Source organism: Epargyreus clarus, unplaced genomic scaffold, assembly GCF_041222505.1.
Source record: "Epargyreus clarus isolate Ecla_fem2 unplaced genomic scaffold, WU_Ecla_fem_2.2 ptg000036l, whole genome shotgun sequence".
Classification (NCBI taxonomy): domain Eukaryota; kingdom Metazoa; phylum Arthropoda; class Insecta; order Lepidoptera; family Hesperiidae; genus Epargyreus; species Epargyreus clarus.
Window position 1 is genome coordinate 5,937,501 of NW_027332241.1, and position 26,425 is coordinate 5,963,925.

General features: G+C 36.7%; 2 protein-coding genes across 2 annotated transcripts in view; one reads left to right on the forward strand and one right to left on the reverse strand.

The window, feature by feature from the left end:
• LOC140756993 (wee1-like protein kinase) overlaps positions 1–9,877 on the reverse strand; it is a 16,428-nt gene extending 6,551 nt beyond the window's left edge. The window contains exons 1-4 of the mRNA XM_073092539.1: positions 9,504–9,877; positions 960–1,069; positions 142–288; positions 1–49 (exon numbers count right to left, since the gene is read on the reverse strand). The exon at positions 1–49 is cut by the window's left edge and continues 34 nt beyond it. Coding sequence (XP_072948640.1) covers positions 1–49; positions 142–288; positions 960–1,069; positions 9,504–9,751 — 554 coding nt within the window. The 5' untranslated portion in view covers positions 9,752–9,877. The remainder of the gene's footprint in view (positions 50–141; positions 289–959; positions 1,070–9,503) is intronic.
• A 1,691-nt stretch (positions 9,878–11,568) lies between these two features.
• The window catches only part of LOC140757049 (SID1 transmembrane family member 1-like), a 31,677-nt gene continuing 16,820 nt past the window's right edge, over positions 11,569–26,425 (forward strand). The window contains exons 1-11 of the mRNA XM_073092602.1: positions 11,569–11,816; positions 15,825–15,894; positions 17,626–17,734; positions 18,323–18,445; positions 20,531–20,745; positions 21,480–21,635; positions 22,085–22,168; positions 22,650–22,825; positions 23,509–23,663; positions 25,027–25,170; positions 25,457–25,562. Of these exons, the coding sequence (XP_072948703.1) occupies positions 11,713–11,816; positions 15,825–15,894; positions 17,626–17,734; positions 18,323–18,445; positions 20,531–20,745; positions 21,480–21,635; positions 22,085–22,168; positions 22,650–22,825; positions 23,509–23,663; positions 25,027–25,170; positions 25,457–25,562 (1,442 nt within the window). The 5' untranslated portion in view covers positions 11,569–11,712. The remainder of the gene's footprint in view (positions 11,817–15,824; positions 15,895–17,625; positions 17,735–18,322; positions 18,446–20,530; positions 20,746–21,479; positions 21,636–22,084; positions 22,169–22,649; positions 22,826–23,508; positions 23,664–25,026; positions 25,171–25,456; positions 25,563–26,425) is intronic.

Below are 26,425 nucleotides of genomic sequence, written 5' to 3' on the forward strand. Positions count from 1 at the left end.
ATGGTTGGTGTTTTCGACAACGCCCGTTTCTTCTTGTTTAATGCTTGGCCTGTAAACATTATTATATATTAAAAATATTCCTTTTATATTTCTTCTATAATTTCCGGATGCATAAATTGATAAACGAAAACTGTCACTCACCATCAGGTGTAAAAGGGTTGATGTTGGCAATAGGCCTCCTGGGGGGCCTCGTCTCGTCCAGGGGTTCGTCTGGGGGCAGGCTGCCGAGCGCGCTGTCCTCATCCCCCGACGGTGGGTGCAAGTGGTGGGACGAGCCAGACGGCATGCCTGGGGGGTGCAAAAAATATTTATCATTTATCAATCTCAATGTACTTTTTTATATAATATAGGAGTAGTAGACAAGCATGCAGTCCACCTGCACATCCATAGTCCATGATGGTAAGTGGCTACTGCCGCCCATGGACGTCTGTAATTAACCTATCTGGGGATTAGATATTTCTACTTAAGATGGGCCACATACTCCGCTAGCCTAAGACTAAGCTGAGAATGTCTCAGCAAAGTATGTGTTCCGTTCAAACCAGAACACAGCAGCCCTTAACATTTATAAGGCAGCAATAGGTATAACGATGGTGACAGTTAAATCTACTTCATCATCATAATCATCAACCCATTATTGTCCCACTGCTGGGTACGGGTCTCCTCTCAGAATGAGAAGGATTAGGACATAGTCCACCATGCTGGCCAAGTGCGAGTTGGTAGACTTCACATACCTTTGAAAACATTTATTTCTAAAGTTATTCAGGTATGCAGGTTACCTCACGATGTTTTTCTTTACAGTTTAAGCAGTGTTTATTAACTTCTAATACGCACATAACATAGAAAAATCAGGCGAGTCTGGGAATTGAACCTCGGACCCCTGGATGAAGAGGCCGAGTTGCCTTACCACTAGGCTATCACTGCTGTCAAATCTACTTAATTACATAAAAATAATATCTCACCCGTCGGCGCGTTCAACTTGGGCGGGAACAACCTGGACCTGGGCGGATTGTGGGCGGGCGTGGAACACTTCTCCAGCAGCGACTTCGGCGTGTGGGGGCTGTCGAAGAGTCTGGAAGGAATGGAGAATTCATATAAATAAGTAATCATATGTAGATAATATCTTGTATATAATAAATCGTGTATCTATATGTATACCAAAGTATATTTTTTTATAATATAAGTAGCAGCAGAGTAGGAGACAAGTATGCAGTCCACCTTAGGGGCCGTTCAAGTATTACGTAACGCAATTTTTGAAGATTTTAGACCCCCCCTCCCCCCCTTGTAACGCACCGTAACGTTTTTCTATACCCCCCCCCTCCCCCTCTAAACGTTACGTAACACTCAAGTGTCAATCTTTACCCTAAACTCGCTAAAAAGTTATGTTATAGTTTTTATCCTTGGGTGTGTTCAGCCGAACTAGGTCTCCTGAGTATTCTAAGTTAGTTTAAGTATAGTCAAAGCATATATACTACTATACTGTACTATACTTAGTCTAACTCAGAATACTCAGGACTTAGTTCGGCTGAACCCACTCATTCAAGGGATTTCCCGTAAAACGTAAATGAAAAGGGTTGCCAATTTAGGAGTTTCAATTCTCTATTTTTTTATTAAAAAATGTTACGTAACGTGTATTAAGAAAGACCCCCTCCCGCCCCTGTAACGCATCGTAACGTTTTACAAGACCCCCCCTCCCCCCCAAATTGCGTTACGTAATACTTGAACGCCCCCTTATGGTAAGTAGCTACTGCGGCCTATGGATATCTGTAATCAATCCAAGATAGGATTAGGGTGGTAGGAATAACCAGAGGTCGGCCAGATGCGCCGCTACCTCTGAGGACTAAGCTGGAATGTCTCGAAAAACATTTAAGACTACTTTTTTTTTTTTTTTGCAAAAATTGCGACATTTAGCCAACTTAATGATGTCGATTTTAGTTAACAGTTCTAAAAAAATTACTCTCATCATTTTCCAAAAGAATAACGTTATAAAAAATATTCGTGCGAAAATTAAAATTATCAACTTCGTAATAAATCTTTTTCACACAACACAAAAATAAACATAAAAATAAATCACTCACAAACAAAACTTCTAAAGAACACAATATTTCTCAAACACGTCAAAATAGGTACTAGCCGATTTCGCAATAAAATAGCACCCCATTACGAATCGCCCTACCTTCACGCACACAAAGATACACTTGTACAACAAGGCGCACACACGCGCAAGTCCTATTCATTGAACACCTGAGATTTCTTAAGATCATAAAGGAAGTCTTTACAATAGAATGTGAAAATCGGTTCTTATTATTACAATTGAAACAAGTTTGTATCAAATGTAGACGCTTTAAAGGTTCTTAAAGTTTCGTCTGCTAGTCAGCGGTTTCAAAACATTTACATCATCATGTTACATTGCTAAACAGGTCAGAAATAAGTTATTTTTGTGGTATTGGGAACAATGACATTTTATACTAGACACGTTATACGCCCACTAACTTAAGAGAAAACTTGAGCGAAACTGCTTTGATAGCACACATGCACGTTTTTTAATTTACTTACCTTTAACTACATAGACAAATGTTCTATAAGGGACAGAGCTATTAGAACAATGTGATAAAAAAAGACAACTAGTGTTTGACCTTGCGTTTCAAGTGTACGCAAACGTAAATATTGACCATAGAATATAGTGACCAATGATTACTTCAGTCAAAACGGGACATCGATTTTTTTTATGTCAAATACTTTACTTGAAAAAATATAGTTAAAAATAATAAAAAACACGCTTTTATGATCAAATTAACTAAAAAGTAGAAAATTATTTTCAATATAAGTATCATTTAAGGAACAGTAAATAGTATAATTGTGCAAAAAATGTGGGGCGCTTTATGAAAACTGATAAATGGAGCACCCCATGTTTTTTTTTCACAATTATACTATTTACTGTTACTTAATTGACAATGGCAACGGTTCATTTCGGAGACAACGGCACGAAGCATCGAAAAAAGGGACTGTCCCGTAAAAACGGGACGTATGGTGGCTTTCCCATTGATCCGTATGCTTGTCAAAGACAAAGAAATAATGGAACAGAAGGTAAAAAATGTCCAAAACTGTCGATAATAGTTTTAGTATGTCGTTTACGTAGAAATGTTATAGTACAGTTTAACTAAATAAATTATTATTATATAAAAATATAATTTGAAAGAATGTATCTATACAGATGTATCGACTGGTTTCAAATATACGATTTAAAAATTGTTTATATTTATTATCATAGATTAGTAAATATTACTCACTCCTAACAAGAAAATGTACCCAGTTTTGAGAATTGAAATAGTTGCGTAAAAAAGTTTTGCCACGTCTCCGTGCTAAAATGTCTCTAAAATATTTGAAATAATTATTTATTTATTATGTAAATTACGCAGTATTAGTTATTTATTCGTAAATTTTCTCTAAAAATGTTTTTATTTGACAAGAATTCAAAAAAGAACTTACTATTAAGCCGTTTCTGGCTTATTTCAATTTCAAGGCGGCGAAGTATCTTTACTAATCTATGTTTATTATTATCAGTTTTATTTTACACACGACCAATAATTGCAAAGTTGTGTAAATTTTATAAATGTACTAGCTGACCCAGCAAACATTGTGTTGCCATATAAATAAAAAAAATGTTAAGGGTGAACAACCCTTATCACTTAAGAGATATGAAAAATAGATAGTAGCCAATTCTCAGACTTACTGAATATGCATATAAATTTTGGTGAAAATCAGTAAAGCCGTTTCGCAGGAGTAGGTACAGTAACTAACATTGTGACATGAGAATTTTATATATAAGATTCTAATTTTACCGTGGTTTTTTTGAGGATTAATTTCTGGCTATACAAAGATTGTTTATTAAATTATGTTTAGGTTAAGGAAGAAATACGACCTTAATGATTGAAATATTTATTCAATTAAAGAAATTTTAAAATACCGTATACTATCCTATATATATTTTATGGTAATATTTTTTATTATTTACCACAGGTATCGAAGGAAATTTAAAGATTAGGATACAGAATTTCCCATATATCGATTTTATTTTATTAAAATAAACCATAAAATGTTATATTTTGACTAAAAACACACTAATATAAAAATTAAGCAGTGGGATCTTAAACTATAACATACGACATATGAACATCGTCAGATTCAATAAAATGTCACTTCTGTTCTGTTGATCTATGACCATGCATTTTGCGTCTTTATCACTTTCATTGACAAAAACATACTTTGTCTCTTTCTGGTTACTCACGTAATCATGGCGGATCGAACACGAAAAATAAACAAAATTTAATAATTTCTCTTCATTTACGTGTGATAGGTGATTCCATGAAGTTTGTTTCTTTTTCGAACATAATTTTTGCATTTACGCATTGCACAAGAAGGCATTTTGAGGCTTTAAATTCAAAATAATGACGTTTAACGTGTTCAGTGACATTCGTGTGTATTACTACGCCGCGCGAGAGCGACTGGACTTGGCTGGAGTCGTTTTACACCACTTGCCGTATTTTGTATGTTTCAAGTTTTGCCCGCTTGTGGCGGATCTTTAGTTATAGATCAATGATTGGGAATAAGTGTATTAAATTCCTTTGTAATTCGTGACTATTATCTTTATTCAACTGGCTTTTTAATTTCTGTTAAAAGATAAATAAATTAAAATACATAGACGAAAACACAAAAAGACCCAGACCCAGAACAGAAATCTATATTCATCATTTAGGTACATATGTCTGACCGGGGATCGAACCTGAAACCCGTTGCGCTTCAGGCCGAACACATAATAAACATCGCTTCTCAACAAATATTTCTCAAAAACCTTAACGCACTTTGACAAACACTACATCTTGAGTGAAATCGCGTAACTACTTACAAAAAAAAAACTTTTCGAAAACAAACACGCTTTATATGCCAAAAGTGTACGCTATAGGCCTTATTCTTATAAAATTAACGTTCACATTACCTCACGGATCCATATAAAACCTTACACGTGTTTTTAAACGCAAATATCGTTTGAAAATAGACGTTATTCTCGTGCGCGGTAAGTCTATTTCATATAAAACCGTACGGTAAGGTGTTCCGTATTTTTTGTGGCGTGGGCGTATTTTTTGCAGCAGATGTCAGCTGTTCCGATCATATGCTCGTGTCATTGTTAAGATAACAGTGGTTTAACTGATTTTCAACCGAAATTCTCAGGGTGAAAGATTTTTTTGTGTCACTTTTCTTTAGGCCCAAGTAACACGCATGTAAGCCACCTGATGGTAATTGTCGTATGGACATCTATAACTAGCTCTATATATAACAGGTTCTACCTGAAGACGATCACATACGTTGCCACGTAATGACTAAGGCTGTCTCATATGAAAGTCATCCACACTTTCCACTGAATCGCAAGAACTGCTTCACGAACAATATATTGGTTAAAACAAGTCATATGGACTCATATTCGAGGTATTTAGTGGTAGCCACTGATGAGTTTCTACCACCTGTTGATTCCATCATCAGATCAGCTCCAAGATACCAAATTATAGTATTGTCTCATCCAAATTACATAAACATGTTAAGTTTTGTTTCAATATGATAAATAGAAGTAGGTTAAAATTGACTTCCAAGATTACATTGTTAGTTAAAAGTGAAGCTAATAACAAATTTATATTTAAAAAAATGCTTTTAAAAATAAAATTAACTTTTAGTATGATCCACTCTAGACTGCTAGTCCGCTAGTTGTTGCTTGCAGGTCTAGTCATACAATTTGCTATGGCGACATGATTCATTTCTATATTTAGAGCGGACTAGCAGTTTTATGCGAACTATACCATCATTTTGATTTTCTTCCCAGAAAACTCTTTCATTTACCTACATCTTGGGGCATCCATTGGATCCAGAATAACATCACTAATCAAATCATGCATTGTCATACAAACCAAGCATGTATGATCAACTACAGCTCAATCATTTACGGTGAAGTGATGTAAAATTCAGTTATAAAATTTAACCCTTACATTCTATATTTGACAACTATATTTTATTTAAACTATATTTTGTTGAAATAAATAATAGCATATCTTTATTTAGTCTCGTGCATGCATCTATCTCCTTTTACAGGTCTGCTGGAAGATATTTCATTAAGAATAAGCAGTACCTTTGCACGAAATTTTATTTATAAGTCTCTTGTATTAATTGTCTATGTGTGCATAAATAAATAAATCAATAAGAAGATACATTTAATAAAAGCTTTGAAAAACTGTTAAAAAGCCTTGAATCACCATCAATTTATTTTCCGTTAATTCAAATCCTAGAAACTAACGATAAAACACAAAACATTAACACAACTCGAAGCAAATGTTACCAAAAAACTGGTCAAACAAGTTTCCACACAATCATTTAGGTCAACAATGGTGTTTGGCAAACTAGTTATGCCAATGTTTGTACCTGTGTGGACAGATTTGGAACGTGTAGGAACATGTTGGAAAGAAATTTGTAATATATTTGCATCATGTAATCATAGATTAGTAAAGATACTTCGCCGCCTTTAAATTGAATGAAACCACAAACAGCTTATTTTAGTAAATTCTTTTTTTGAATCCTTGACAAATAAAAACATTTTTAGAGAAAATTTACGAATAAATGACTAATTTACGTAATAATTACGTAATTTACGTAATAAATACATAATTATTTCAAATATTTTAGGGACATTTTAGCACGGAGACGTGGCAATACTTTTTTACGCAACTATTTCAATTCTCAAAACTGGGTACATTTTCTTGTTAGGAGTGAGTAATCTTTACTAATCTATGCATGTAATATAATGGAACATCCATTTTAAATTTGTCCATTGGGACAAGTCACTAACATATGTTGCAAGTCTTTATAATACAAATTGGCGAAAATGAAATATTTTTATTTGATTCATCAACCATTTTTCCCTTTTTAGTTTAGTAGCCAGGCTTACTGTCAATAAATAAATATTGCAAAAACGAAAACCCAACTGCTCAAATGATCAAGTCACTCCCAATTTAGATGAATCCAACAACACCTCATACATTAAAATCTGTCAAGCCATTTGGCCTGTAGGGTGTTCCTAAAGAGACATACGCTCAATAAACCTCTGCAATCAGATAAATATATAAAATTTTCTAGTGTATATTTTTAGACTTGGTAATCAAGTTTTTTGGTAATTATCAGCTGCAAGTCAAAATTGATCCTCAATCATAGTATTATAAATGATATTGCTGTTATAACACTATGTAGTTATTGTATTAGGTTTGTAGCTAGATTGCTTGCATAAAAATTTCTAGAAATAGTGCTACACTAGCTGCCAGCAAGATTTTGGAATAGATGGAATTTTTATAACCGATTTATGCTACCAATTATGTAAATGCAACTTTATATTTATATGTAAAGACAATTACATTGACATTTATTAATGTAATTAACAGATTTTCACAAAACAAGCCTAAATTTTAACCACCTTCAAAAAGGGAGGAATTTATAGGTTAGTAAGTTACTTTTTTACGCACAGTTTTAGATCTAAGAGTGTTTTTGATCTAAAAATATTTTACTTTGCTATGACTATGGTAGAATTACATCCTTAATTTTAGGACTAAAGGTAATTAGTAATTATAGTCTAGTATTACTAGTATAAACATGTTATTGTGTTTTAAATTATTGGTGGAAGAGTGTCAATGAATAAATTAACTGACTTGGTATTACATGGATCTCACAGCTTTTTACAGTAGAAGAACTAAGTTGCGAGACTTGTTTCTTTTACAAGTTATGTTTTTGATGGCACTTTGTTCTTGTGGAAGAAAGTGAATGAATAAATTTACCAACCGCTTGAGATGTATCTATCTATCTATGTATATGTGGGATCGTAGAAATGAGAGGTTGATGGTGATATTTAATTCTTATTTTATTTCTCAGAGCTCATGTCAAAATACACATACATCGTTTTAAACTCTCTCCAACCGACTTTCTTCTTCAGTGTTGCTACTTTTACTCAATCAAACTACGTCAGAGTTCTTATATAAAAATAACAAATAAAACTAAAACCTAACCATGTAGGTATTATCCCACATATATAACAGAACTTTGTTTCACGTTCAATCACTCACATACACACATACACACACACACACACACACACACACCATACACACTCTTCCACGTTTAAAAAAAAAAATCTCGAGCGCATTGTTTATTTATATATATGTTGAAATATATATATAAATCTCATGCTTTTATTCTTAAGTAATGTGGTGAATACTATGTGACGTTTTTTAGCTTAATAAGTATATTGTAAATCCGTAATTGGCTTCAAGACCTATATTATAAGTTTAGATTGTAAATTGATTGTTACAAGCTGTGGATTTTGTGAATTAAATAAATAAATAAATAAGAATCTTTGAGCTCATTTTGCACCAATTCCCACAACTCTGATTAATTTAAAACTTTGCACGGTTCAAGGACCGTTGACAATTATTATGATAACTTAAATTTTATTTTGTGGTGATTCATTATGATTTATTGTTCAATCTTTTACTAATGTAATATTAAACCCTTTGTCATTAGAATTATTTTCTAGTTTTTTGTTTGAAAAGCAATAAAACGTGTTTTTTTAGTTTTTTTAAACTATTATTTATTTACAAGTTATGTTTTTGATGGCACTTTGTTTTTGTGGAAGTTATGAACGCCAGCGGAAGGTATATATGACAGCCATCATAGTTCTTATGACCTATGAAGGGCTATCCTAACTATTATAAATGTGAATGTGTGTTTGTTTGTTACACTTTCATGTCTTAACTACATAACCGATTTACATAAAATTTTGTACACACATTATCAGTTATATGTAAACCCTTACGACTAACACTTACAGACTATTAGACCACCTCATACATGATCATATAAAGATAAAGATCATATAGATAGATCTCAATCAATTGATTGGTCAATTAATTATCAAGATATCATTTAATTAACCAAATGTGGATGGTAATGTTTTGAAGCATAATTATAACATCATTAGTACATGTCATTGACAAGCCCACAGCTCAAACGGTTAGATTTAAACATATAAGATGTCTAAATTATGAACTAATTCACTTTTCATTTACTTATTTATAAGCCGGGTTTTTGTATTTAAATAATTACAAGTCACCAAACAGCATTAACTAATTTTATGACATAATTCATTCATCAGCTGATGCGTGCATGGGGCTATAGTTTTCTAGAAGCTTCAAGAAACCGAAAAACATGTCTACAAAGTGTCTAACAGTAATATATGGTGAAAATAACCTGCCCATGCATAATATATAAGCCAATCTTGTTTTGATTTCGACATACGACGCTACTTTCTCCCTAAAACGGCAATTTGGTCACCTGACATGAATTTTAATAGGTACGCTAGGTCAAAAGTGTCGTAACGTGGTATATATATATATGGTTATTAGATGATCCAAGGTACTTACTTCAGCGCTCTCACACGCTTGTAAGGAGGACTGAGGGACACAGGAGCAGGCGCAGCATCCCGTATGCAGTCATCGTCGTCCAAACTTGTAAAGTCCAGCTTCCGGGGCACGATAGACGCCGGTATAGGACTTAAATTATCCGAAAATATATTAAAAGAATCCGACATGTCACAAGATGTTTCCACCGATAATTCCGACGAATTATGCTTGTTATTGAAACCACTCTTCATTCTATACCACTCACTCATCGCTAATTTAACATTAAATAACACTTTACAATATTAATTCACTAAACAATCGCAATATTCCGACACAGCAAACAAAGCGTACTTTCACAAATTCCAACGTTATGGCGGATGACGCATAGCACCTGTTCAATCGATCAACCAATCACAGCGCGTTATCCGACCGGTGGGATGAATACTTGAATTCTATTCGCGGGACTTATTTTTTTTAAATAACGAAGAACCATCTACGGTTGCTATTGGTGGATTAAGGATGCGTTCAATTTTAGCGTGGCGTTTAGTTATACTTTTTGTTAGTAAAATTATGTCATAGAATTTATTTATGTTTATAACAAGATTCCAAATTAAGTATTAGTAATAATAATATGTCGCTTTCGTAGTTAAAAGAAAAAAATAACAGATATACTGTTGTTATATTCTATTCTGGTTATTTGATGAACAATCGAATATTTAAATTCCGACTACATAATCGATTATGAGAAATTAAATAAACCCACTTATAGTTCGCGTGTATTTAATCATTATCGATGAATTATGATTAATTATATAAAATAACTAGCTGACCCGTCAAACTTTGTACCGCCCCAAAATATATTTATCAAATATATATAAAATATATTTATCAAATATATTTCATATAAAATATAGCCTATGTTACTCGTAGGTAATGTAGCTTTAGTATGGTGAAAGAATTTTTAAAATCGGTCCAGTAGTTTTTGAGCCTATTCATTACAACCAAACAAACAAACAAACAAACAAAGTTTTCCTCTATATAATATTAGTGTAGTCAAAAAATAAACAAAGTATTCTTTGAAGGTACAAGACATATTTATTTCTCAAAAGAATTACGTATATATTTCAATTGAGAAAATATTATGGCATTTTCATTTTACACATACATGCTGAGTCAGTATAATATTGCTGATAAATTCGTTAAATGCGTGCTTAAAGTGTTATGCCGTTATGCCTCTTCAAAGATTATAATGTTGTTAATAAATGGATCACGGAATATATTCCGTGATCAATTTGGCGTAGTTCTATATTATATTAACATTTATTTATGCTACTCTTAAAAATCGATACCATGTTATACTGATAATAATTGTACTCGAAACATCTATTGCGACAAATATTCGAGTAGCATAAACGGAAACAAATGATTACAGACACTGAATTGACACTGACATTTATTTAGTAGAGTGAACTCATAGAGTATTATTATATACATGTTATAGAGAGGAAACTCTACGGATTTTTTGTCTCCCCTAAAGCGCCCCTAGTGGCCTGCCCCAGAACTACTCATGGGTTTTACATACATATCTATAGATACCTATTACATATTAATTATTCATTATATGTATTAAAATTAGGTAAATTATAAGTTGTATCTCCAAAACACGAACTATAAATGACTGTGTTCCAAAGATTCACATTTGCATTATACTTTTTTCTTTCTCAATTTTGATACAAGAACAAAACTACATTTACATACTTTATAAAATTTCAGAAAGATACAAAAATTTGTGACGATGTGAATCTTCGAATCACGCTCCTTTACAGTTGATGTTAAAGATACAACTTACGTGGGAGGCATCAAATATGTACAGTTGTCGCAACGGTGTCTCTCTGAAGTGCAAAAACAACTATTTAAATTAGAAACGACTAACGAAGTTGCGGACATTTGACAACAGACACATCATTTTGACGGTTAACTGTCACTCCGTCGCCATTTTAATTTGAAGCTTCCGGGGCGAGTCGTTACGTGGCGCTAGTATCTACACAAAAAGCCATTTTGTATGGAAGTGTGCCCCCCCTGAGTGAACTTCAGTGTCGAAAATTGTCAAATTGGTCTAATTTCTAATACAATTAAATATATCAGACCATACATTCTAAATATCTAGTGTGTTATTGTTTAAACAATTTAATTACGCCAGTTAAAAGTGTTTAAATGACCATAGTCAAATATGGAGACTGTATTCGGAATACAAATATTTATTCTTTTGTGTATACCCGCTGTATTATGCCAGCAACGAATAAGTGACGAAATTATTTTTAATTATAATAATACGTAAGTATCTAAGCCTGACTAGTTATTAAAAATAGAATAATAGTATACAAATTGCCGCAATAAAATAATGCAAGATAGAATTCTAAATATTAGCATTTATTTTTCGTATTGTTGAAGTTGTCTTTGTTTACTGCTTTAGTTTATAATAATCATTATAATTATGATAACTGTGTTGTTGTGGTCATCATGTAGCTTAACTATAGTCCTGGGTTCGATTCCAAGGCAAACCCATGTGTATGGAAGTGGCCCCCTATTTTTGCCTTCTCCACCCCTATTTCTAGCCCCTTATTGTGGTTTAAAGATTACATTTAGAGGTTTAGTTTAAGTATTGTATAGTTCGCGCCAAACTGCTAGTCCGCTCTGAAGTTGTTGCGAGCAGGTGCAGTCATACAATTTGCTATGGTGATGCGGTTCATTTCTATATTCAAAGCGGATTAGCAGTTTTATGCGGAGATTAATGTATCTGTGGCCAGTTTAAGAAACAACTATGATTCTATTTGATTTGTAGCAGATTTAATTGCCCTTAGTTTGCTTGTTTTATATTATAAAATAACTAGTTGACCCTGCAAACGTTGTGTTGCCATATAAATTATAAAATGTTAAGGGTGAACAACCTTTATCACTTAAGGGTATGAAAAATAGATGGTAGCCGATTCTCAGACCTACTGAATATGCAAATAAAATTTGGTGAAATCGGTAAAGCCGTTTCGGAGGAATACGGTAACTAACATTGTGACACGAGAATTTCTAAATATACCTAACTCAAAGGTGACTGACTGACATAGTGATCTATCTACGCACAGCCCAAACCACTGGACGGATCGGGCTGAAATTTGGCATGCAGGTAGATGTTATGACATAGGCATCCGCTAAGAAAGGATTTTGATCAATTCTACCCCCAAGGGGATAAAATAGGGTATGAAAATATTACTTAGTAACGCGAGCGAAGCTGCGGGCAAACGCTCGTTATATATAAGATATATACAGCATTAATTATGATTATGTGTATTGTTTATTTCATTATTATTGTAGTGCATTGTACGTATTATAAAGTAGTTATTATCTCTGTCGTAATCGTAAATAATATCGTGTGGTAAGGGAGACAGACTTATTCGAGGCGTTCCAGCTTAGTCCTCAGGGGTAGCGGCGCATCTGTGGCCGACCTCAGGTAGGAATATCTAATCCTATCTGCGGTTGATTACAGATGTCCATAGGCAGTAGCCACTTACCATTAGGTGGACTGCATGCTCATCTGCTACTTCTATATTATAAAAAAAAAAAAAAAAACAACTTATTAGACATCCTCGACAGCGAATGTTATAAACAAAGTCTTTTTAGGGTTCTGTACCCAACAGGTAATAATGGAACCCTGTTACTAAGATTCCACTGTCTGTCCGTCTGTCACAGGGCTCTATCTCCTGAACCATAATAGTTTATCACTTGAATTTTTTACAGAGATTGTATAAGTATTGCCGCTTTTCAACTTTTTTTTATTTTTAGTATTTTTTTTTATAATATAAGGGTAGCAGACGAGCATGCAGTTCACCTGATGGTAAGTGGCTACTGCCGCTCGTGGACATCTGTAATCAAACCCAGATAGGATAGGACCTGAGGTCTGCCACAGATGCGCCGCTACCCCTGAGGACTAAGCTGGAACGCCTCGGAAAAGTCTGTCCCCCTTACCACACCCTTCAAACCGGAACACAGCAGCGCCTATCACTGTTGTCATTAGGTAGAAATAGGTGTGGCGGTGGTGCCGCCGGAGTCGAACCACAAAGGGTTCTACCACCTTCAAATTTGCGGCTACCATTATGCATCCCCTGTAAAAAAATGAAATATTACGGTTCCAGAGATAGAGCCCTGTGATAGACGGACAGACAGCGAATTCTTAGTAATAGGGTTCTGCTTTACCCTTTGGGTACCTTTATTATTTTAAAAATTTAAACAGACTCTGTTCTATGTATCTGTATTTAATAATAATAATCTTTATTTGCTGTATTTACGAGTATTATATGTATTCATAGTATTATGTTAATAAATGTTTTATCAGTGTGTCATTTACCGACAGAGAATCCCTTTGTAGTGGGTATTTCATTAGATAAACTTATCAATAATGCTTAAGTACTTATTTATTTATTTATTCATTCTTAATATACCTAAAATATGGTATAAAGGTGGACTTAATGCTATGAACATTCTCTACCAGTCAACCTTTAGGTCAAACAGAGATCAGCGAGGACGGTATTGATAGAATTAAATATAAATAGATTTACTAAATAAAATATTCAACAAAATAAGATATATATTGTACGTATAGATGTGTATAAACGGTAATTTAATAAACATATAAATGCAGAAATAGTGAAAAAAGAAAAAAAAAATAAAAGAAGAAAGTAAAAAATAAAAACAAATACAATTAATTGTAATAAATAGATAAAACTAAATTAATTTAATTCCCCAGATGTTGTCTCAGATAGTATTCTGTGACTTAGTTCTTTCATAATAATATTACTATTAAGTCGTTTGTCCACCGCACCGTCACCAAGCCGATACCGTGAACGAGATTATTTTGGGGCCGATTTTAATATGTCGTGACGGCGAGTCCTCCGCGACCGATATCGGCGGTTTATTTTGTCCAATCGATATCGACGTGTGACGACAGTGTATGGACAAGTTCTAACGTGTTTTATATTGCCGGGACATCGGGCCGTCAAAATCTCGGTGCCGATCTAGCGGTCAAGCCGATCTACTCGAAATATCGGCGGCCGGGATGACGGTGCTCGGGTGACGGACGTGCGGTGGACAAGCGGCTATAGTAAATGTATGTACGCTACTTCGGCGCCGTCATTAATTATCGGTATCGGACAAACGACCTTATGCTTTTCGTATGAAATAGGAGTATGTCACTCCCATATGGTCATCTGTAATCAACCCTGGATTAGATTAAGTGTATTTAACCCTAGATGGTACCCCTGAGGACTATTGTCTATTAATTATCAATCTATCCAATGTTTTGCCTTTAATAGGCATATAGATAGATTGCGGTTTAAGAATTGCTTCATTTTAGATTTCGTCCAATTTTATCTTTGGTCAGTAAAAAATAGATATTAATTAAATTGGAATGTAGACATGAAACATTCCAATTTAATTAATATTACATTAAAATTTTACACTGGTAGACTCCACGCCAAACTGCTAGTCCGCTTTGAATATAGAAACAAGTCGTGTCGCAATAGCAAATTGTAGATATCAGAAGATAGGGTCGAAGGCAGCGCGGGACCCTGGCACCCTCCGCTGCCCGCTCTCGCCCACGGGTATAGCTACGTTGGTGTGCCCTTACGTTACGCAGTATATAACCTGCGCGCAACAACTTCAAAGCGGACTAGAAGTTTGGCGCGGTGAATTTGAAGTACTTTTACCCTTCAAATTTGTCTCTGCAGTTATATCATGAAGAGTTTTGGACCACCCCTGGGGAGTCAATTTAATTCAATTCTGTAATCTTCTGTATAAATAATTATATTATTATTTGTATGTCATGATGATATGACTAGATATAATGGAACTGTTAGTAATATGTAAACCACCTTTTTGTACCTAAATCAAATCAAATCAAAAACATCTTTATTTGCCAATTAAGGTACAAAACTCTGGTTAAATCTGTCCTAAGATACAAAAATCCTCTTATTTTACCATTTCGGCGTGCAAATATGGTTATAAACTTAATTTTATGTTAACTTACTTTGTTTTGATCGTACAACACAATTAGTCACATTGGTGTAATTACACAATAATATCACATGTCAGTAAAAAATCAAAATAATAAAATATTTATATCTATTAACAAATCCTATATCTATATCTATTAACAAATAAACTATTTGATTTGATTTGATTTGAGGTGGGGAGAGACATTATTCTGGGCATTAACCCAGTATTACGACCCAAGGGAACATATAGCTGTTGCATTCTATTATATACATTAATATTTTTTTATGTATTTTGTTTCAGATATAAGTATGATGTGGTCTACATGGTGAATGTCAGTAGACATGTCGAGTACATCATGGAGTTTGCTGGAGTAAGTTTTAATATATAATATAGGAGTAGCAAACGAGGATGCAAACACCTGTTGGTAAATGGCAACTGCTGCTCATGGACATCTTCTATCAGCCCCAGTAAGATTTGATTCAAACTTGAGGTCCGTCACAGATGCGCCGCTAGCCCTGGGGACTAAGCTGGAACGCCTCGGAAAAGTATGTATCCCTTACCACACCCTTCAAACAGGAACACAGCAGCGCTTAATTCTATTATTAAGCAGAAATAGGTGTGGCGGTTTTGCTGCCAGAATCGAACCACAAACTGTTCTACTATCTTGATAACATAATATATATTTGTACTTAATAAAGTCGTCATATATGTGTACATACAACAACTATATAATAGTATAACATTGTGAAATCAACACCACTAACCACAGAATAATAAATTACTCCTAATGTTACACGTTGTTTTGTTCCTTAGTAACTTTACAATATATATTTTTTTTCATAACTAGTTTTTGCCCGCGGCTTCGCCCGCGTTTAAAAGAAAATAATATGACATGCATACATACATACATAAAACTGAAAATTTGTACCTTCATTGGAATGACAGTGGCGCCATCTGGCGAAAATTGGTCGTACCAACTCTGAAACCTTCGTGGGCTCATGAACAACAACTTTGCTAAAGATCATAACTTGATCAAATGCATAGTTTACGATTCAATCCTTACTAATATGGATTAAAATAATCGATTTTTTGGTCCAAAAGATCGATTCTCCGATTAATCGATCTTAGATCGCCATCCCTAGTTCTCGTGGAATTTTTCGGGATAAAAACTATCCTATGTCCTTTCTCCAGTCTCAAACTATCTTTGTACAAAATTTCATTAAAATCGTGTCAGTGGTTTGGGCGTGAAGAAGAGACAACCAGACAGACAGAGTTACTTTCGGATTTATAATATTAGTAAGGATAAGGATTAGTAAGTGTAAGGATTTTCTTTTTCTTTAAAATTAGTAGATCTCTTTTTGGATTTTAACAGCATTGCAGATTTCTGTGTTCTGGTTTCAAATACACTTTATGAGGGGTTTCAATGCAGTTGGGTAGTAAAGTATAGTCTGCGCCAAACTGCTAGTCCGCTCTGAAGTTGTTGCGCACAACTACAATCATATATTTCGTAGCAACGTAAGGGCATACTAACGCAGCTATGTACCCGTGTGCGAGAGCGTACACCGAACGGGTGCCGGAGTTCCCGCGCTGCCTTCGACCCGCTAATATCTACAATTTGCTATTCGACGCGACTCGTTTCTATGGTCAGAGCGGACTAGCTGTTTGATGCGGACTATACCTACGACCGACTACACATAGAACTATTATAACTATTTGAGACTGGTAACTGATCTTGATGGACAGTTGTGACAACTCCCAATCTAATTAAAGAATATCCCATAACAGTTCGAATACTGTACAAAATGTCATACCCTGTTTAGCCCCTCAGGGGATACATTTATAAAAATACTTTTCTAGTATTTACCAGTGTTTTGTAAGAATTTTCTGTGCAAAATTTATGTGTATAGATTTTCTGGTATTATTCTAGTAAGTACATAGACTGATTCTTTTTATGATAATTTATGGAAGGATAGTCTGCAAAATTTCATTCTTTTATACCTACCAAGCAATTAATAATTGTGCATCGTCTTATCGTCTATGTAACCTATGAATGTTCTTTTATTTTATTAACCTATAAATTAATATACCTTGACTTTTTCAGGATAACATAGGAGCCGGTGCAGTGAGGTACACTCCTGCTAGGGTGACGGTGGCGAGTGACTTCGCTAACCGCACATATCCTCTCTTCATCACGGCGAGGCAGCAGAAAGGTGAGGTTCATGTTTGTAGAAACTTTCTTGGTACGAATGCGAAGGTAGTTCATATTTCAGCTTAATTACCCGACTGCGGGTAATGTTTTTGGAGCGTATTTGTGTATGTATTTCTTATTCTTTGACACGGCATACAACACAAATGGCTTGACGGATTTTAACATATGAGGTGTCATTGGATTTGTCTATGTAGGAGTGAGGTAGGTTACATTGTAATGTAAGAAGAGTAGTATCTCTTGTCAGTTTTTTGTGTATTTTTAATGATTCTCTACTAACTTAAGATGGAAGTGCTAAGTGCTGCTTTGTTTTTACTGCGTTTTTGGTAGCGAGGGGTGTTAAACAACTTACATGGGGTATTGCGACTTATACTCGTCATTATTGTAATTGTAACAATTTTTGCCTATCAAAGATCGAATTTTGACAATACCAGCCTCACATGCTACAGTAATCCCTTCAAGTGGACTGAGAGTCCTTTTTCTATATCAATAACATAAAAAATGTAGTCAAGTAGTCTTCAAACACTCATTATGGCTCATAAAATGACAATGACTGGTCCCAAATCATATTACAATATCGCCATCATTCCAGGTGTGTTCTCGTGGCAACTACCAATGTTGGTGCAAACACCACTAATGTTGGAACAATTCACCAACATATCAAGGACGCTGTGCCCGCACAACAACTTGTTCTCGGAAGACGAGGACACTTGTGGTGAGTTTTCCTGACTTATCTGGTTATATGTTGGTGTTCTTGCCTTTGTTGATTAAATGATGTATGTGTGTTGAGGGTGTGGCAAATGTTTGCCTTTCTACACAAACATTTGCCTTTGTAGAATAATTTTTAATGTAGTCTCTACTTACTAGACTAGCCATGCCAATGTTTGCCTGTGTGTACAAACATTTGCCTTTGTAATAAAGCTACTAAATAGTATTTCTAGTAGATTATCTTGCAACGCAAATATTTGCCTTTGTACACAAATATTTGCCTTTTTAGGATAAATGTTAAAGTAGTGTCCCAATTTTTTCGACACAAATATTTGCCTTTTTTCACCAACATTTGCCTTTCCAGAATACATTTTGAAATAGTACTCTTATATTACTACATAGTGATGCATCTTACAACACAAATATTTGCCTTTCCATACAAACATTTGCCTGTAAAGAATAAAAGTTCGCTTATGCTTTTGTATATTTAATATTACAGTTGCATACCTTGTTATATGTTTTTGCCTTTTTCGATTAAAATACCTTTTGCCTTCGTAGATTAAATATTGATGTAGTGAATCTTGCAACATAAACATTTGCTTTTGTAAATTAATTTTATGTATTTTGCAACAATATATAATCTAGATGAGTGTTCAAAAAGGCCTTTTGAATCTTCATTCTATGAAGATGCGAAATTTAGCATGAAAGCTTGATAATAGGAAAAATACAATTTATTCAATAATTTCAAAATAATTGCCTTATTCATACTCTAGCTGTGTTCTTTATCCTTGCTGTATATTTTGTATGAAACAATACTCTAAGTAAGCATTTTCATTTATTTTGGCTTGTAAATTTAACTAAGTTGCATTTATAATAGAGCACATATAAATTCAAATGGAGGTTTATGTCTTTTTAAAAGCTGTAATGTTCCCTATCTTTTAAAATATTCAAAAGCTTTATTTATAGTAGATTGTTTATATATTCAGTATATCTTACACCCTTTATTATCGTAGTTGTATATTGTTTACAATGCTATAATTAACCCTCCGTCATTGGTAGGGTATTTACGAAGTTTGTGATGGGTCAATATGACCCTAATTTTTTCAGTTTTCACAAGCTTGTACTTAAGAAGTTCTTGGCGTCAGTGGATATTATGTAGTCGACCCCAAATTTCCAAGTCCTTGGGGTCCATTACATATGTATGCGTAGCTGCTACTGAAAGCTAGAGTGAATGTTAAATTTGCAGCCCCCATTGTTAAGGCCGGCGAAAAATTGAAGTCTTATATGGCATACTAGCAATTTTGCTCGTTTAGTTCGTTTAGTTGTGCAATTATTAGTAACAACACTCAATATCATGTAACACAGCTAAGCCAAGTATGGTTCAATATGATCCACCAATGACACAGGGTTAACTTAGTCTTCCCGTATATAATTTTAATTTGTTTTTCCTTTTGTTCACGCCTCCTTAGTCGATGGGAAACGGATCAGGGTCTACTGTGGTCCATTGTTACGTAAATATTCAATATTTTCCTGTTTTTCCCCTTCTATATATATTTTATAATACATTTTCTTGGTGTGATAATTATTGTGTAATTGGCTGTATATATAAATATAAAGAGGAAAATAATTAGTAATATATAATAATCTTAGTTCTTAAAACATTTACAGAACTTTTGATATTGATTAGTAATTTTAATAATAAATAAAAGTATTTGTCTTTTAAGAATACCATTGCATTAATTATTAGAAGAAAATAGCTTTATACAACGATAAAGAATAGAAAATAGTAATAAAATAAAATACATATGAGATATATAATTAAGAAACACACATGTGTTTTCTTTATATAAATAAAAAAATAAGTATAAAGTACAAAAAGCAATAGGTTCTGCAATGAACCTTATTTAAAAATGACTTATACAATTGATTTTAAAGTCAACTTTTTCATATAACACATTTATATATCTTCAATTTCTATACAAGGCTTCACGCAACAAGCGGGATCTCAAAAACAGATCTCAGCCCCAAAAACTTCTATCTGCTTTCTCGTACTCCCCTATCCTTCAGCGCTAACAAACGCCCATCTTTCTAGACGTATCAACGGTGAACACGCCGATCGTGCACCTGACGTCATCGTCCCCAGACCCGATAGCGGTCACGATAGTCGTGGAGACGGTGAAGGACTTCTACGTGCAGCTGAACACTGCGAGCAACGTGACGAGCACGCCCAGCCAGCCCAAGTACTACTTCTACCCGTTCGAGCAGCGGCCCGGCGCCTCCGTGCGCAGGAAGGCCATGTGCAACGAGGTACACACCCGCGCATTCCCACTAACAAATGAGAACAAAATAAAAACACGACCACAACAAGACACACACATACACACACCAAATATACACAAACATACATACATAAAGACACACAAACGCACAAAGAAACTGGCACCCGCTCACAAACATATACACGCACGAGGAAACACAAACATGCACAAAAATACACGAGAACACGAAAACACACGACACATGTGGAGTACGTGTTAACACTATTGTCCCCTTGGGTTGCCCGCCTTTTGTTTACGAGGGGGAAACCTTCAAAAGGTACCAAGTGTCGTAGGAGCGACACGGGGTTATGTGGGATTCTTACCGCACTAAAAACCCCCCGGTGGCCGTCCTCAGCGTTGCCAAGAGGACTCCGGAATCTCCTACGGAACGCAACCGGAGTCCTCTGAACGCGTTGCCCCTTCGGGCTCCTCCTAGGTGAGCTTCAGGGCTCACCACACCGTCTGGTGTTTACGATGGTATGCAACCACACATACCGCCGTCCTTCCCGGAGTTGCTTGCTGGACGACTCGACCTCCCGAAATCTTGCCGCCGGCAACCCCGGAAGCCCCCTTTTAGTCGCCTCTTACGACAGGCAGGGGATACCGTAGACCTATTCTAGTCCCGGGACTACAGGGACAAAGGGGGGTTGCCCGCCTAGTGGAATGACAGACACTTAAGTACTTAAGTTAAACGCACATAAAACTAAACCCTTCTGTCCACAGGATCTGAATCCCTCAGAGCAACAAACGCTAGACAAGTACTTCGTGCAAAGCAACAGACAGGTGGAGTACGGGTGGCTGTCGCGGCCGAAGAGCGTCATCGTCATGATAGAGTCCGAAGACGATATATGCGCTGTGGTGTCTATACAGAACTTTTCTGTGAGTACCCATATAGTTTAGGTTTTTTACTAACGTTGGTTGAGTGAAGTTGTGTTATATTCAATGATATTCTCATAATAATAACGTAAAGCTTAAATTGGTGGGTCTAATAGCATGAAATTTTGCGCAAGAGTATCTACATACATAAATACACAAACATACATACAACGTACATAGATGAGCCAATGAAAATCGATTTTTGGTAAAACATCCCTTTAGGGGTACAAATAATTGTGCAGTAATAGTTAGGTCCTGATGATGGGCACATAAAGAACATAGAAGTATAATTATGCGTGTGTATGTATTTAATTTATATAGATGAGCGTTAGACAAGTATTCTTGAAAAAATATATCCCCTAAGGGACTAGATTAAGCAATACATGACAATATTATTAATTTACTTTAAAGGTATGGGTAGAGCCTCGTGTCTTATAACTGTTTTGTTTCAGTGTCCAGTATTCGACAACGAGAGGGATATTCTCTACGATGGAAACTATTTGACGATGACCAGACGCGGTGGAATTACGTTGACGGTAAGCTAACCATTGAGTATAAAAATAATAAGACCCCAAACGCACTTAATATGTAATTTAAATGGGTCGTCAATTGTAACATTGAATGATTGAACTATATTTTTTTTCTTGGTGCTACATAGGTAAACATAAAAATATTTTTTTATGGTGAATTTGAAGGTAAATTTATTTGAAAAATAAATATCACAAAATGTAGTGATAAATTATTAAAATTCATATTTTAATGAATGTTTTTAATCTAAAAGTAAATGAATCTACGTATGCTACGTGACAACATGAATAATAACACCCATTTATAGAAAGACTTAGGTTAACTTGCCCCCTAAGGGGTTTTCAAAGCAAAATCTTTAGCACACGTTATCTTATAAATTATGACACCTTTTCTAGTCAGAAATAGTCTCTTAGTCAGAAATAGCGATACAACTCGTCTAAATAACAGAGCTACGAATACTCTCGACACCTAATCGTCATTCCCTTCCAGCAAGACACGTTCCCAGTGGGCTTCTACATAGTGTTCATAGTGAAGACGTCGGACGAGGATTGCACGGGGGTGGACAGTGGCAACGTCACGGTACCCAAGATGGCGAAGTTCTTCGGGTGGGGGGAGGGGGGAGATATCAACGTTACCACCAATGATGGGAGAGTGAAGAGGTTCAGGTGAGGGTAGTTTGATTTCTTGTTTATTCGAAGGTAATTGTGTTTTTGTTTTATTTCAATTTTTAAAATTATTACAATAAACTTTTATAAACTATGCATGAATATAAATAATATGTCTGTTCATATTACATGAAACAATAAATATGGTCTTACATAAATTATTATTGAGGTGCATTTAGAACGGCTGATTAAAAATTATCAGAATTCTATTACTTATTTGTGTTACAATCCCTGTACAATACGATACGATTTTTACAAAATTTTTCAATTTCAATATTTTTTTGTTTTCAAAATATTTTCCCTCCATATTGATACACTTAATTTTTATTAAATAACTCTAAAGAAGTATTATTTCTTTTGTTTTTATATACTTGCACTCATAAGCACACACACGCTTTTCTTAATATTCATCCCCTAAGGGGCTAAACATAGTGTGAAACTTCGATTAACATAAAAAAGATCGTAAACAGGAAATTAAATCTTTTTTCATTTTAACCCAGTTTCAAGGTAATCAAGACGAATACACATAGAGACCCATTCATAGATAAATATGAGCATCCACAGAAAAATGCGAACATGCTCACACAAACACGTGCATATTTAATCACAGAAGCACGTACCTATACATAGCCAAAAACAATGACATAGAAGACATAAAAAGGACTCCTGTTATTTTTTTCCAGTTTCAAGGTCATCCAGACGATATCCTACCAGGAGTACATGATAGCAGCAGGGGCCGCTCTCGGTGTGTTCCTCTCGTTCTACGCGGCGTTCCTGGTCGCCGTGCTCTGCCAGCAGCGGGGCAGGGACCGCGAGCTCCACACCAGCACCAGCGAGGGTATGTGCTGTCTCTGTCACACTGTGCTCCTCTCGCTCTACGCGGCGTTCCTGGTCGCCGTGCTCTGCCAGCAGCGGGGCAGGGACCGCGAGCTCCACACCAGCACCAGCGAGGGTATGTGCTGTCTCTGTCACACTGTGCTCCTCTCGCTCTACGCGGCGTTCCTGGTCGCCGTGCTCTGCCAGCAGCGGGGCAGGGACCGCGAGCTCCACACCAGCACCAGCGAGGGTATGTGCTGTCTCTGTCACACTGTGCTCCTCTCGCTCTACGCGGCGTTCCTGGTCGCCGTGCTCTGCCAGCAGCGGGGCAGGGACCGCGAGCTCCACACCAGCACCAGCGAGGGTATGTGCTGTCTCTGTCACACTGTGCTCCTCTCGCTCTACGCGGCGTTCCTGGTCGCCGTGCTCTGCCAGCAGCGGGGCAGGGACCGCGAGCTCCACACCAGCACCAGCGAGGGTATGTGCTGTCTCTGTCACACTGTGCTCCTCTCGCTCTACGCGGCGTTCCTGGTCGCCGTGCTCTGCCAGCAGCGGGGCAGGGACCGCGAGCTCCACACCAGCACCAGCGAGGGTATGTGCTGTCTCTGTCACACTGTGCTCCTCTCGCTCTACGCGGCGTTCCTGGTCGCCGTGCTCTGCCAGCAGCGGGGCAGGGACCGCGAGCTCCACACCAGCACCAGCGAGGGTATGTGCTGTCTCTGTCACACTGTGCTCCTCTCGCTCTACGCGGCGTTCCTGGTCGCCGTGCTCTGCCAGCAGCGGGGCAGGAACCGCGAGCTCCACACCAGCACCAGTGAGGGTATGTGAGATACACGCTGTCTCTTTCACACTGTGTTGCTCTCTTTCACTCCTATCGACGTTTTGGCGGAGCACGGCCGCTGTCCGGGCAAGATTACCTAGCACACAGGGAGATCTCCCTTTGCCAAAGTACAACAAATTAAATAAGGCGTGTTTGAAGGTGGTAACAACATATGTAGTTCGAATCCTGCGGCACCAACGGCCCACCTATTTCTGCCTAATAACAGCAGTGTTAAGTGCTGCTGTTCTGGTTTGAAGCGTGTAGTAAGGGAGAAACACTTTTCTGAGGCGTTCCAGCTTAGTCCTCAAGGATAGCGGCACGTCTGTAGTCGACCTCGGGTAGGAATCTTATATGGACTTAATTACACATATCCATGGGCGGCAGTAGCCACTTACCATCAGGTGGACTGCATGCTCGTCTGCTACTCCTATATTATAAAAAAAAAACTGAGATAGACTTTTTTCTACCCCTGAGGGGACTAAATCCCAATTTAATGCAAGCTTTCAACCCCTTAGGATGAATTTATTATAACATAAATTTTATGTCCAGCACTTTCATTCAACAGAGGGCCAGTACACTCCGGCGATCGTGTCGTCCCCGCCGCCGCCCGCGTCGTTCCCGCGTCGTCGTCGTGTCGTGAACGCGTCGGACGGCTCCCAGCACTGTCTAGTCGGCGAGGGGGATTTCGGTAACTCGTCTCATATGAACGGTGAGTGGATTGAAATTTGCGGAGGGTAATGTTTTTCGAGCGTATGTCTTATTGTTTTTGATTTGATTTAATTTTTACCCGACTGTGAAGAGTATGAGAATGTTTTTCGATCGGATCGTATAATTATTTTTGATTTGCTTTACTATTTAATATTTATAGTCAAAGCCACTATTTTTATTAGACTGCGGAGGGTAATATTTTCCCACCGTATGTATGTCTCATTAACATAATTTCACAACGTGACCAACTACTGTAAGTTCAACATAGTTCATGTTGTCATCACCAGATGGCAGCTCACCGTCCGATACAGAGTCGGAGGTGTCGACGGTGGATGACCATCCGGACAACTTGTACCTGCACGGGGGCAAGCTCTGTGTAGCCAATCTGTCCAGGTGAGGTTAGGTTAGGTTAGCTGTATTATTGAAAAGTATGTTTTAATGTTTTTCTGTTGGATTACCTAGTAAATTTTAGCAATGAAAATCTCCCTGTGTGCCAGGTGATCATGCCCGGAAAGCGACTGTCCTCTGATACTCAGTTCAGAGCTTATATTTATGTAAAATGTTGGGAAAACTTCAATAGCGTGATTCAGGAAACGCCATCTCTTGCTGCGTTGCGGAAGCCGCCATGGCGCGCTTCAGAAGTGCCATCTCTTGACGAAATTATAAATATATAATATAAAATGAAACGATTCATATATTTTTGTTATTTCCTGCTCCCACCTTTTCCTACCATTTATGACATCAGCTATCTGAGGTGAACAAATGAAAATCGAACAATCCTATTACACACGTCCATAACTAAGCTACCCTACACTTCTCTATTGATCCCTTGAGTGACAATCACTCCGAGACCCTCCCTCCCTTTTCTGACGTCATCCTACCCCTTCCCTCGCTATGTGTGTGACGTCACACAGCTAACGTCCCCGCTCCCCACAGGTGTCGTCCGCGCGTGCTACAGGCTCGCTCGAAGATGTACCTGTGGAACGTTCCCCCTACACTGTCTGTGACGTCATCCTGTCCCCTCAGTCACTATGTGTGACGTCACACAGCTAACGTCCCCGCTCCCCACAGGTGTCGGCCGCGCGTGCTACAGGCTCGCTCGAAGATGTACCTTTTTTTTTTTGGAGTTTACTCCTTAAGAAACGATTTGAGTTATAAGGCCCGGTACGGAAATTTTATGAGGAGTAAAATCAAGTGTAACACGAAAAGTTGAGGCGTAACGTAGAAAGAGACAAACATATATATCTGTAGGATTG